Source organism: Notamacropus eugenii, chromosome 5 (assembly GCF_028372415.1).
Source record: "Notamacropus eugenii isolate mMacEug1 chromosome 5, mMacEug1.pri_v2, whole genome shotgun sequence".
Lineage (NCBI taxonomy): Eukaryota > Metazoa > Chordata > Mammalia > Diprotodontia > Macropodidae > Notamacropus > Notamacropus eugenii.
This window is the reverse complement of record NC_092876.1, coordinates 139,110,619-139,125,019: the sequence shown is the minus strand read 5'-3', so window position 1 is coordinate 139,125,019 and position 14,401 is coordinate 139,110,619. Positions and strand designations below refer to the sequence as shown.

At 41.7% G+C, this 14,401-nt stretch overlaps 1 protein-coding gene across 7 annotated transcripts in view; it reads left to right on the top strand.

The window, feature by feature from the left end:
- Positions 1-14,401, top strand: part of ZBTB16 (zinc finger and BTB domain containing 16) — a 253,600-nt gene that overhangs the window by 188,610 nt on the left and 50,589 nt on the right. For 2 of the 7 annotated variants that reach the window (XM_072611063.1, XM_072611064.1), the window contains one exon: positions 8,717-9,364. The exons of the other annotated variants lie outside the window; for them this stretch is intronic. In XM_072611063.1, the coding sequence (XP_072467164.1) occupies positions 8,717-8,846 (130 nt within the window). In that variant the 3' untranslated portion in view covers positions 8,847-9,364. Of the gene's footprint in view, positions 1-8,716; positions 9,365-14,401 lie in introns of those variants that run through there. 7 annotated transcript variants of the gene reach the window in all.

The following is a 14,401-nucleotide window of genomic DNA, read 5'->3' as shown; positions in this document are numbered from 1 at the left end:
TTGCTTTCTAAAGTGGGGAGAGGTATAGGTACTTTCTATATAGGTAGAGCTGGTAGGAGCTCTTACCCCTTTCCCATGTTCTTGTTAAGAATAATTTACTCCCAGTTCAGGGCTTTCCCTACCCAGCATGGCAGACACTTCTGGAGACTCTGTATGCTTCTGAGGTTCCTGTAATGTATGAAACCCTTCCTTGAGTAAGATATTGAGAGACTTTCTTTGCCTGCCTCACTGCTCTGGGGTCACTGTATGTATGATTAACACTTTCAGTTCATGGATAGCTAAGTTACCTGAGCTTCTTCTTCTGTTCCCTCCTAGGATAATATTGCCTGTCCAGAGATATTATTCTTAAAAAAAAACAAAATAAAACATAAATTTCAATTTTGGATGAAAGGAAAAAGGGATGGGAGAAGGTTAGCTCTTGAAAAAAAAAAAAAAAGAATTTTTTAAAAGTTCTACTGTGCATTCCCTGCCCTTCAGACTTAACAATAAAGTACCCAAAGCCAGCTGCCAGGAACTGAGGTGTGCTGACCAAATGAACTGCAGGCCTGGGTCTCCGGCGGCCAGCGTTCACATTCAATTTTCCTGAGTAAATACTATTTCTTCAGCAATGAGAAAAGCCCTCTTGCTAAGCTACAGAAAAATCTCCCTTGTGCTTTAATACTGGATGAAGCGGATTAGTGTGGCCATATTTAACCTCTGACCCCAACACAAAAGCATTATCAAATTTAGTTACCAAGAAGCTCTCTCTTCCCCCTCCCACCTCCCCCATTCCCATTTATTGGAATTGGCAAAATTATTTGGAGAAAGAGTCAAGATTTATTTTGAGGACATTCTAAGTGTGGAGTTGACCAGGCTTTTCTGGTTAAGAGAAGAGATGAGAACCTCATGGATCATATACAGTGTAAATGACAATTTCTTAGAGTTTTGGATGTGTTTGATTTTTAAGATTTTCTAAACTTCCAAGGGCCGCTAGGTGATGCAATGGATAGAGTTCCAAGCTTGGAGTCAGGAAAACTCATCTTCCTGAGTTCAAATCTGGTCTCATGCATTAGCTGTATGACTCAGAGCAAATCACTTAACCCTGTTTGCCTTACTTTCCTCATCTGTAAAATAAGATGAACAAGGAAAGGGCAACCTAGTCCAGTATCTTTGTCAAGAAAAACCCAACCGGAGTCACAAAGAGTCAGGCACACCTGAAAATGTTTGGACAACAACAAACTTACCCATCTCTCAGTTGTTGCAAAAAGATGTCTCTGATATGGGCAGATATTTTATTTTGTTTCCTTTTTATTGGGACCTTCAATGGCTCCATGTGCTTATAGAAAAGGATACCTGTATTTCTGCCTCATTTGTGTGCACCTATCCATCAACAAATATTGTAAAAGGACCTATTGTGCACCAGCACTAGGGATACAAATGCAAAGAATGAGCAGTCTCTACTTGCAGATTACATTCTATTGGAGGAGTCAACATGTACATATATAAGTAGATGTGCCTAAATATAATGTAAATATAAAGTCATTTTAGGAAGGAGGTCACTGGTAGCTGGTAGGAGCAGGAAAGAACGTCATGCAGAAGCTGGTGTACCTGAAGCATGGTACCAGCCTTGGCATGTCCTAAAAAGAGCCTGCTGTTCCGATCATTGCCTTTTCACAGAATCAGAGCACCTTAAACCTAGAAGAGACCAGTGGGGACGTATAGCTGGTCTCACCCCTCTTCTTACAGATGGAGAAACAGAAGGCCAGAGAGGCAGAGTCATTTGTCCTAAATCACACAGCTAATCGGGAACAGAGCCAAGATTCACTGGCATGACCTTGGTGACCATCTAGTGAACCTTTTTCATCCTGTGAGGGAGGAAACAGGTTCAGGAAAGTTGAATCACTTGTGGAAGGTCGCACAGTTATTGATGGCAATATTGACATTAGAAGCTTGACCCTTCAATTTCCAGATTCATGAAGGCTTCCCCAACCTGGGTGAAACTGGCCAACTATGGGAGTTGTGGACCTTGGATTATGTCCTAGCCCTAACTTTCCTCTCCTCTCAGTACACTCACAGCCACAGGGTATCCATTGTATCCGTTGACCCCCTTCTCTGCTTTTCTCTATTTAGAACCTTCTTTCCTGTTCATTCCTAAGGCTCTCCCAGTTTGGTTTGGGTCTGTTTCTCTGCAGAGGAATCAGTAAATGAGTGGAGAACCTATTAGTGAGCCCAACTTGCAGTGAGGAATTGGGAGGGGAAAGCCCTTTATAAGCTGGTGATGAAAGCTGTAAATCTAGATGGTCAAGGATCTGGCCATACCTCGGTTCAGGATTATAGCTTGCCCCTGGAATGCTGAGGGGGCCTCTTAAGAAACCAGTGTCTATTTACAGTGTATCTCTCATAAACTCCAATGCTGGGCAAGGGCAGGGGGACTCGCCCTCCTGGCTTGTGATTGATTATCTGGTATTTATGCCATTGAGGACTTGTCAGCGGTTTGGGGTCAAAGGGTCATCTCATGTGTCTTGCCGCCAATCCACCTCCCTTTGTACAGTGTGGTCCGGGTGAGCCGCACACAAAATAGCTTTTTCTTTTCCTTGGGAAAAAGGGGAGGGGAGGTGAGTGTCAATGAAATTTTTTTCCAGCCTTTTCTGAATAGTGTCCTTTTAATTCTAAAGAACTTTTAATTAAAAGTAGCAGGAAAATTGAGAAGGTTTAACTTACCTTAACAGTCACTTTAATGTCCTGAGATACTGGGAGTGCCTTTAAAAAGAAAAAAAAAAAGACAGCACACAACTCAGTGTAAAGGTTTTGTTGTTTTATCTTCCTCCTACTCTCTGACATCTTTAAGGTTTTCCTCAAATAAGTTCCTTTCCTTTGAGCTGTCTAATTCCAAGCCCACATGGGTAGGAAGAAAGTGGAGTGAGCCTCTCCCCCTCCTTCAAAAAAGTTTGTTGATGTTTTGTTTTCTACATTTCAAAATCTGTAGATTTGCCTGTACTCTTTAAGATATCTCTTGAAAACGACTAAGTAAAACTGACCACATCTGAAAGTCCACTACAGGATTTCACAACTGTTAGCAGCCCCTACCTCTCTGTTTTTAAGCTTTTTTTATTAGAAGAAATCTATTTCTCTGCCTCTCACCTCACTGTAAGAAAAGAAAATTCTTATAACAACTATGCATAGTCAAGCAAAAACAAATTATCCCAGACTGTATTAAAAAATCTGCATCTCATGTGGCACCCTGGATCTGTTACCTTTCTGTCAAGTGGTAAAATCACAGATGGTTATTGCACTGGTCATAGTTCTTAGAGTTTTCAGAGTTGTTTGCTTTTGCCATGTTGTTGTTGTTGTTGTATAAGTTGTTCTCTTGGGGTCTGTTCCATTTCATTTTTCCTCAGTTTTTAAGGATCCTCAGAATCCTTCATTTTTATATTGATGTTGCAGTATAAATTCTAGTCCTGCTCCCTTTTCTCTGCATCAGATCATATAACAATGGCTGCATCTTTTTGAAATCAGCTACTTCCACATTTCTTAAAATGTAATAATATTCTATTATTACCATCATGACTTATTCAGCCCTTTTTCAGTTTATGAAAATCTCTTCGTTTCCAGTTTTTTTCCATCTGAAAAAGCTCTCCTCTCCTCCCCTCCTCCTTCTTCTCCTCCTCTCCTCCCCTCCTCTTTCTTCTTCTCCTTCTTCTTCTTCTCCTCTCCTCTCCTTCTCTCCATACACATTTGCACCTATAATTTTGTTCTATAGAGGAAAGCTTTGAACTTTTTTTTCAGTAGAGAACCCACCCAATGAATGTTAAAACTGGAAGGAAGAACTCCTCTGGGTCATCTACCTAGTCTGTCTCATGAAGAAAATGGGACCCCCTAAAGTTTGTTATTTGCCTGAGGTTGCATATCTCAGACTGAAACCTTCATGGAATACCTGCCAGTTCTGTGTTTTTCCCAGCCTGTGGGGAGTGGGTAAGACTGTGGAAATTAGGTGAGACCAGTTTTTGAAAAGCCTCAAGTTCTAGGCTGACCCTGGTGTGGATAGTATGGAGTTAGCCCTCTGCTCTAAGTGATTCTGGATCTCTGAGGTTAACAGCGTCCAGTTAATTTAATTTATATTGTAAGCACCAAAATACTGAAAAGAATTGCCTTTTATGCCCTCTAATGAGAGCTATAAAAACGAGTGGTGATTCTAATTTTACGAATGATCTTTTATGACTTTACCTGATAACCAACAATTGTCCTATGCAAAAGATACATAAATTCAGTCTGGAATAGGACAGATTTTTAAAAATAACAACAACTTGATTAAAATTCAATACCATATTCTCCACCTAATCAGTCCTAAGGTTAGGCTATGCACGTTTTCCTCTTGTTGGCTGGGAGCAGTGCCAGAGATTTGGGGGTTATCCCAGGTCTGCCGGCCCAGCGCCTTACAGGGCTTGTCTGGGGAGCTGACTTCTGCAGAGTTGGAGAACAAGGAAAATGAAATCAAGTCTTTCATCCTAACTTTGATCTGTGTGTGAGTGAGCTGTGCTTTCACCCAGATGTTTCCAGAGCTGTGTATATTTGGAATCTCTCATATGGGACAGAGGAAGGCATTTCCTTTGAGTTTTATTTTCCCCCAATTCACTGAGAAAATTTACCCATTTACCTAAGGTTGAACACTCTTACTCTTGTCTTACGTGCGCGCGTGCACACACACACACACAGAAAGAGAAGTTTCCCATGTAGACATTTTTATTGCAGTCAAGCAATAAAATCTGCAAGTTTTTATTAAGCATCTACTATGTGATAGGCACTAAATACAACCCCCTCCCCCCCCGTGAAATTTCTCAGGAAACTTATGTACTATTGGGAGAGACACTCTGCTTGTGTACAATATTCAAATTATGGAGAATAAATATATACAAGGAAGGTAGAGGGGGGAGTGTTATTAGTGGTGATCAAGAAAGGTTTGATGTAGCAGGTAGCTGTTGAGTGGAATCTTGAAGATGGTGAAGCATTCTGTAGCACGTATTATGGATTTCATTGATTTATTTTGAATGAATGAATTATATAGGGCAAGAGGAAATGAGATTAAAAGTCAGAATGGGGGGATTTAGACTGGGAGGGATTTTTTTTAAGGGCAGGAGTAAATATCGATCTTAAATTTTTGTATCACAGAAATTTCTCCCAGCGTCCTTCCTCCTCCTCCCTCCTATAGAGCTGTCGTAACAGAAATTTTAAAGAAAAAGAGGTCAGAAAAGGGGGAAAATCAGGAAAAACCAATCAACACATCAAAAAATTCTGAAAATAATGTGCAACGTTCCTTATTCGTGAACCTAGACTGGGAAGATTTTTTAATAAGACTGTGAAGAACTGCATATTCTTTTTCCTCTGTTTTTTTTTTTTCTGGTTGTTTTTCTTGAAGATAAGTCAGACACTATTTGTCTGTAGTTTGAGAAGTATTATTATGTGGGGACCTATGCTGCTTCCAAGTCTGAGGGTTCTGTCATTCGTTGCCCCGGTTGATAAAGATTGTAGGTCATCTCGTTGGACACAGAAACAAGCAGGAGCGTTCCGGAGCCAGAGGGCCAAGTCAAGTAGGTGGCAGGTTGAGTAGAGGTACACTTTGCTAAGCTGGAGTCTAGACCTGAGAGCTGATAGAAGGTGGAGATTAAGGTTGTGGTTTAGATTTGTTACCACCTCTCCTCTCTGTTTTATCTCCAGTGACAACAGAATGACATCTCTCAGAGCTTCATTTTAGGGTTGCTGAGTTGTGAACAGAACAGAATGGTGGGCATTCTGCACACTTCCTCTCCCTCTTTCTTCCTCTCTAGGTAGGTGAGGAATAGGGGAAATATGGAAGGATGCTTTTGGGAAGCGGGGAAGGAAGGAGAAGCAGACTGCGATGCTGGTTCACATTTATAAACAAGGATTGATGCCTCTGCTGTTCATACAAATCACCTCCCCACCCTAGCCCCATACAAAAATTACTTGGTATATATGTTTTATTCACATGTTTCACCCTAGTAGAATATAAGGTCATGGCATATCATACAGGGTCTGGAAGGGACCCAGAGGCAATCTAGTCCAACCCCCTTATTTTACAGCTGAGGATGAGGTCCATGGAACTAGAGTGACTTAATTTGCTAAGAGATGGTATTCAAACCCAGGGCCATTTCATCTTCCCCCTTAGCAAGGTGATTGTACGTACTCCCTTACTCCTCCCCCTTTGCAAATCACAGCTCTTACTTTGACTGGTTGTGGAATAGCTGGCAATACTAGGAGAGAAAACAATGCCTCCCATCATGAAATTTCCAGAAACTATCAAAATGATGCAGACAACTCCCTTGAGGAGCTAAAACTATCTCATTTTTATCTTTGTATTTCCAGTGCTAGGCACAGTGCCTGAAACATAGTAGGTGTTTTTGTTAGTTGAGTGGATTGAACAAATATGATCCCTTGGCTCATATGAATTAAAATTGATTAGGAGTCAGTGAACCATAGACCCAGGTTGTCTTCATTACCTGTCATTTTTCTTTAGCTTAGCAGAGTTTCAAAGGAAGTGAGGGAAGGGTAGAAAGACCCTGGACAACATATATGTTGTTACTGTTCAGTCATTTTCAGTCATATCTGACTGAACATACATGGACCACATACGTGGAAGCTGTTAAATGTAACAGGTGGGAGAGGGGCCATATTACCCATGGGCATCCACTCAAATGACCTGCAAGATCAGATTTGTAACTGTTGTCTTGACCAGCTGTGCTTTCTAACCTATTTAAGGATTTCATTTCCAAAAGGCCAAGAAACACCTGGCAGCATTTGCCTAAGAATATCCATGCCCTACAAAAGGGGTTATTAACCTTTTTTAGTGTCATGAACTCTTTTGGTAGGCTGATGAAGCCTATGAACCCTCTCAGAATAATATGGTCCTGGTGGGGTTTTTTTTAATCGTAATTGTAAGAAATGCTGAATTTCAGTTAGCAGTTAATGAAAATAAATGTTCGCCCCACCCCATCCAGTTCACCCAGAACTTGACTTCCTAGAATGGTCTACCTCTTGGCATAGATACCCCTGTGTTCATTCTCTCTCTAGAGAGGGGATACTGGGGCTGTCCATGAGCATGTGAGCAAATGGCATTGGCCTTGTCTCTCCTAACTCTGCACCGCACCACTTTTGTGACTTTGGGCAAATTAATTATCTTCTTTAGATCTCAATTTCCTCATCCATAAAATGGAGGCCTTGGCCTCTGAGATCCTTTTCAGCTCTTGAAACTGTGATCATTTCAGAGGGGTCAAATTTATGTGCTGGCCCCCAAAATGCCTAGACCAGATTAGACTGTAATTGGGCAATGTTTAGCAAAGTAAGCAAATATACATTACAATATAGATAATGTTAATTTGTGGCTTTCTTAGTCAGTACGCTTGCCTGCAGGGATCATTTCTATTTCAGTTTGAGACCATTGCTTACCCTCATAGATGAAAGTTTGCTGGAAGTTAGAAGACCAGGGAGCTCACTCTTTTCTCTAATTCCACCATTTTTCTTTGGCTTTGGGAGGATTTAAGTGTGAGCTAGGGAAGGAAAGAACCTTTGTTTGGGGACCCTACTTGCAGCCTGCTAAATACACCATCCGGAGGAGGGAAATCAGGTTGGCAAGTAGAATGGAAATTCTTCCATAAGAAGACTGAAGGGGCTGGGTTTGGTTAGCCTACATAATGCTAGCTTGGGGTAGAGGGCATGGATTCAGAGGACTGTCCAGTGGAAGGTGAATGCTACAGAGAGACAAACTTCAGCTTGAGGTAAAGAAGAATTTCCTCATACTTAAAAACATCCAGATATGCATTTGTCTACTTCAGGAGATACTTCCCCATTTTGGAATGTCTTCAAATGTAGACTGACTGGCCTCTGGTCGGGAAGTTTGTGGTGGAGATCTTTATTAAGGTACCAGTTGGACTAAATGACCTCTGAGATGTACTTTCTGGCTCTGAGATTTGATGACTCAGTCTCCCCTTCCTTTATTTCCAACTGACAGCACAATTCCCTTCACCAAATAGCTTTCAGAAGAACCAAGACCTCAGGATTGTTGTACATACACGTGCATGTACAACATGTTTGATCCTAATGCTTCCCTTCACCCCCAAATCTTCTCCCAAATTTGTTGGCAAATAGATACGAATGAGCTTGATGTATGAGTACAAAGTTAACCTTGCATCTAGCCCATTACTTTCAATGCCTTTAAGTAGATCTTCTTTTAAGCTATGAGCCATGTTATAGGGGAAGAAACCCTGGTTCTGGAGTTAGAAGAAGAATTGGTTTCAAGTTCTAACTGTCCCACTTTCTAGCAATGTGACCTTGGCAAATCCATTTTCTTATCTATAAAGTGGGGGGGGGGCAGTTAACCTAGATGATTTCTCAGGTGCCTTTTAGCTCTAAAACTTGGTTGTTGTTATTTTCTTATGGAGTGCAAAGAGGCCACTCTTGGGTTTGGTTCCACTCTGATTGGCATGGGAGCTTTGACCTACTCCTGGACTAGTTTGCCCCTTTTGTTAAACTGGAGTCCTCCCTCCTCTCCCCACCAGGGGCTGGGGAGCTTATATCAATGCTGAGCTTAGTGAAGATGCTCAAGTGGCATAGCCCACTGCAACACCCTCAGCCTTCCTTGGTAGCTGAGATTGATTATAGGCATGTACCACTGTGCCCAGGCAACATTCTGTTATTTTATGAATTGTCAATTATGCTTTTCTTTAAGGTTTCTGAAAAAAGAGCGCCTAGATGCTACCGAGGTACACCTTCAGTGCTCTGGACATCTAGCCCATGCCTCTCAGTGCTCACCCACCCCTCCGTACCTTCCCTTTGCATGCATGCCTCATGTGCTCTAGGCTCCATCTCACACTCAGTAGTCCAGAGGACTCTGGAGAGAGCAAACCAGAAGCCCCCATCCAATGGAAAAGGCAATTGGAGAACCTGGCCCACAGGCCCCGTCCTGATTTGGAATGTAATTCCCTGAACCCTCCTCCTCCTTTTTCTCTCTCCCCACACTGATCCCTAAATTAACACTTTATTTGAGAGTGACCCCCCCTGGTGACTTGGCACTTTGGGCCCAGCTGCCACAGTGATTGACACAAAGCCAATCTATAAATAAAGTCTTTTTCTTTTCTCATAAAGACTTTGTGGTTGAGTTTGCCTTCAAGGTCATGATCAGACCTTTCTAAATAAACACATATCAAAGGATCATTAGCAAAGCAGCCCTGTTAAATTGAGATATTAACTTCTGTCAACTGCTTGTTTCTTTTTGGTTCTGTAACTCATGACTGCAGTAGGTTTTTATTATTTTGTCCTTAGGCGGTAGCATCTGGCTTCTGTAGAGACTGTAAAAATTAAAAAGCAACACAAATCATTGCGAGAGAAAAGCAGTAAATTCAATGATAAGAATTTAAAATTAAAATGTTTCAGTGCTTTTATATTCTGCAAAACATGAAATGAGTGAGTTTGCTGCCTGTTGCCATAAACCCACCCCTGCTAATTGTCTTCCCGAGTTCCTCTCCCCCATCCCCTTTCATCACCATCAATTCTCCCTTGGCATAGGACTGGCAAGACATAAAATCAGAGCAGCATGATGGGGGTTCTTGGGGCAGGTGCATTAAAATTGTTTAACTCTGGGCAGGAAGTCAGTGAGCAGAAGGTGATGGGTGCAAAGAAAGCACTTAGGTCTGTCTTAGAGCTATAAGTGTTCTTTTTTCCCCCCTTCCTGGCTAAGCATGGAGACACCCAACTTACAAACGTATACAACCACTTTCCGTTCTGAGATAGAGCATAAGAAGGAACAAACATCCTTTTGACTCTGAGGATTAGGCCCAGGATAAGGGAACTAAGCAGACTGGATCACCTTCTCTGATAATCTAGCAGAATCGAAGACCACCATCTCTTTCAGTGACATCTAGTTAGGATGCTGAGGGATTAGATGACTTCTTTTTTTAAAAAAAAAATATGAATGTATTTTTAAAAAATTAAATTACATTTTTTAAAAAATTAGCAAGAATTTATTTTTTCCTCACACCCTACCCCATTAAAAAAAATAAAGACAAAACTCTTTCACAAGTAAGCAAGCAAACAACACAAATTGCCATGTGTAAAAATATGTGTCTCATTCTGCACATTAGACCCCTCTCTTGTCATGAGGTGGGTCACATTCCATCATCATTGGTCTGAGAAGATGACTTCTTAGGTGCTTTATAGCCTGAAGAGTCAGTGATTCTATGGTGGATCCATTAATATATTCATTCGGCAAATGTTGATTCAATTCTGCAAACATGTATTGCGTGCCTATTATGTGAAAGGTATAGTGGAATATCTCCTGCCTGCCCAGCACTGTGCTATGTGTAATGGGGTTTTTAAAAAAAAATCAGATCAGCAAAGGGATGGTTGACTCCTTGCCTTTGGGGAGCTGATATCCTACTTGTGGTGAGGAGATCTCCCTACATGAGAACTAGCGAACAAGCTCAAAGAAAATAGAAGGAAATGCAGAGGTGTGCAGCATGGGTTGTATTGAATGTGGAGGAAACTGAAGCAGGTACTTGTAAGGGAATGATCCCAGTGGAGTGGGGGCTAGCCTAGGGAGATGGTGCTTGAGAAAGGTGAGTGTCAAGGAGTACTAAGTTCTGGTTGTTATTACCTCTAGCCAAACGGACTGGTAGAGTAGAGGGCACTGGAGAGCAGGTGTGGAGAGGCTGATGTCAAGGCCCTCAAGGAGGGTGAGGGAGTTGGGGGGTTGGGAGGCTGGAGAGGACACACAGGTCACTTTTTATGTAGCCTGTCGGAGTCTGACTGCTGGACCCACAAGCAAGCAGGCAGGGTCCTTTGTCTCAGCTGAATTTCTCCAGCCTGGGGAGAGGTGAGAAAAGGGAGCCAGAGACTTGGCCCCAGTCAAAGAGAATGAGGGAGAGTGTGAAGATTACGGACGGAGGGGTCGAGTTAAGAGGGTATGACTAATACGGCCGGTCATTCAGATAGGAGAGCACATTGTTCTCTGGGTCCAGATGGTCCTTGGAATAAATCAGTTCAGGCGGAGGCAGACTTTCCAGTACAAGAAAGTTTGTTCAACTGCTTGCTATCCAATAATGACAGAACCTAGTCCCTTATCCCTGAATTATTTACAGCCCCAGAGTGGATGATACAAGAAGTGATTTCTGTGAGTGTGCTTTTAAAAAACAAACATTTAGGGAGGGGAAGTGGAGAAGGGGGGAAGGGACGTTCTCTGAGAGCAAAACAAGGGGAATAACCCTATAGCTTGTTAGTCTGACCCTTCCCCCACACCAAATTCAAACCATGTTATATGGGGAAAAGGGCAGGGTTCCCCCAGCATTCATCACTGCCCTATTCATCTCCATCACCCTCTTCACAAACACATGCCTGCTCCAACAGGTGTTTTTCATGTGGCCCCTAATTCTGTAACCAGTGTGGGGAAAGGAAGAGGGAATAAATGTATATACATATATGTATATTTACTGCTAGGTGCCAAATGGTGGGTTAAGCACTTTATGAATATTACCTCATTGTATCCTCACAACAACCCTGTGAAGTAGGTACTTCTGTTGTCATAATATAACAATATAATACACTATGTTATTATATATAAAATTATATCACTTTACACATGAGAAATCTGAGGTAAACAGATGGTAAGTGATTTGCCAAGGGTCACACAGCTAGTTAAATGTCTGAGGCTGGATTTAAACAGAGGATACCAGGTCCTCTGTTCTATCCACTATACTACCTGGTCTCCTCTAAGAAGATAGGGTACTGTACCCACAGCAGCATGGTACAGCAGAAGGAGCGTTGGGTCTGAATTCAGAGGGCCTGGCCGTATGGTGACATATAAGTTTGTCACTTAACTGCACTGGGCCTCAGTTTCCCCATTCGTAAAATGAGTGGGTTGGAGTAAATAACCTCTAAATCTATGATCTTATACTCTTCCTCACCCCATCTTGTCCACTCCTCTGACTCTAGTCAAACTTGGCCCAGTCAGTAATAAGTGTACCAGGGGAAGGAGATGGCCTTAAAACTGCTGGATTTCAAATCAGAGGACCTGAATTCAAATCCTGTCGCTGCTGCTTAGTATGTAGGTAACCTTTAGGTGAATCTTTTGTTGATGCTGTTTAGTCATTTTTCAGTTATAAGTAACTCTTTGTCACCCCCTCCCCCATTTGGCGTTTTCTTAGGAAAGATATTTGGAGTGGTTTGCTATTTCCTTCTCTAGCTCATATGACAGATGAGGAAACTGAAGCAAGCAGGGTTAGGTGACTTGTCCAGGGTCACACAGCTACTAAGTGTCTGAGACCAGACTTGAATTCAGGAAGATGAGTCTTCTTGATTCCAAGCCTGGTGCCACCTAGCTGCCCCTTAGGTGGGTCACACAATTGTAGTAGTAGTAGTAGTAGTACTAGTAGTAGTAGTAACAGCTAACATTTCTATAGTACTTACTATGTGTCAGGAACTATATCGAGTGATTTACAAATATCTCCTTTGATCCCCTTTGGGCTTCAGTTTCCTCATCAATAAAATGACAGGGTTTAAACCCTTCTAAATCCTGTGATTCTTGGTCTAGGGTGAGGTTTAAAGTCATCAATCTAGCATGTAGGAACAGTCTGTCCCAGAAACCAGGAATCTTGACCTTGCCCTCTCTCATCTACTGGGCAGTGGCCAAAAACATCTAAGCTTTGAAAGTTATTTATTTATTTATTGGGAAAGAATTCATTTGGGGAATGGTGGTGGTTTGTAGCTTAAAGTTGAAATGAGGAGGAAGTTGGAGTGGGGGTGGGGTAGGGGAAGAAGGGTTAGGAAATAACTGAGCTGGAATATCACTGAGTAAATAAGAATAATCAAACAGACACTCCCTGGAGAGAATTTTCCTTCTATGAAGATGTTAATTAATGTGAACGCCATGTCCTCGACTCCGGAGGCAGCCTTTCCAAGCAGGCTGTGGATGACTGCTGATCCTCACCTCGAGTAAATTGTATCATTGGGGTCTTCATCTTGGCTCCTCTCCCTGAGCTCCTTCAGGGAATCGAGCTGTGTTCCTGCTCATTCAGACATTAAATAAGTTGCTTTGTGCAAAATTAAGTGTATATTAAATAAATGACAGCAGTGCAGTGAGGGAAGACTCTGGCGGTCTCCCAGTCCAGCAGCCCCGGGTGAAGCTGGAGCCTGAAATGAGACTAACCCCCTTCCCCCAATTTGTGTACAGCAATTTACAGTTTACAAGCCACTTTTCTGACGTAGGATCTTCTTAGAGCCTCATAGTAACCCTCTGGGGATAGGTTAGGGTAGGCTGGAAGTCTTATCTTCATTTTGTTCAAGCAGAAATTGAGATGAGAGATGTGAGAGACATTTTGGTCTAAGGGATTTGGCATCAGGGAGACTGGATTCAGTTTCTACTTATCTACGTACCTCAGTGACTTTGGGCAAGTCACTTAATTTCAGTGGGCCTCTGCTTCCTCATTTGTAAAATGTGGAGGTTGGACCTAAGTTTTTGTCTCAATGAGGTCTTTCCTGGCTCTGAATCTTTTAATCTTATGATTTGGCCATGGTTGTGAAACTAATAGAGCAGTAGCTTGGCACCGAGGACAGAGTATGAGATCTAAATCAGGAAGCTCTGGGTTTAGATCCTGCCACTAAAACTTACTAGCTGTGTCATCATGAGCAAGTCATTTAATAATCTCTCTCAGCTCAAATTTCCTCCTCTGTAAAATGGGGATAATAATGCTCTCCGCAATTTACAAGCTACTGACATAGAATCTCATTTGATCCTCAAAACAATCCTGTTGGAGTAAGTAGGGCAGACTAGTACTCTTATTACCTACTTTCATAGGGTTATTGCGCATCTTAAATGAGATGTTGTATGTTAACCTCTTTATAAATTCAAAGGTATTATAATGTAATGGATGTAGTGTCAGGTTTAGGAGGAAAATCTTGGTTCATATCCTACCCCTGACAACAGCTGTGTAATCCTGGGCAAATTATTAGCCTCTTTGAGCCTCAAATACCTCATCTGGAAAATGAAAACACAAAGCCTGTAGGCCAGTGTGAACCACAATACTCTGGAGTACAACATGAACCAGATTAAAATGTAATTAGGAAATGTTTAACAAAATAAATAAAAGTGCAATAAAAATAATGTTAATATGTGGTTTTCTTCATCCATATGCAGTCCACAGGTATCCTTATGTATGTTTTAAGCGGACCCCATTTCTATATGAATTTGAACACCACTTCTCTGAATGACCTGTAGGGACTCTTTTTTCCCTAAAATCTATAATTCAATCACAATTTTAAACTCTTACATTAATGTGAAAAAGTAGCAATAGTATGTGGAATACCTAGGATTCAAACCCAGTTCTTTTATCCTCATGTCCCATTTGGTGTCAGATATATACAA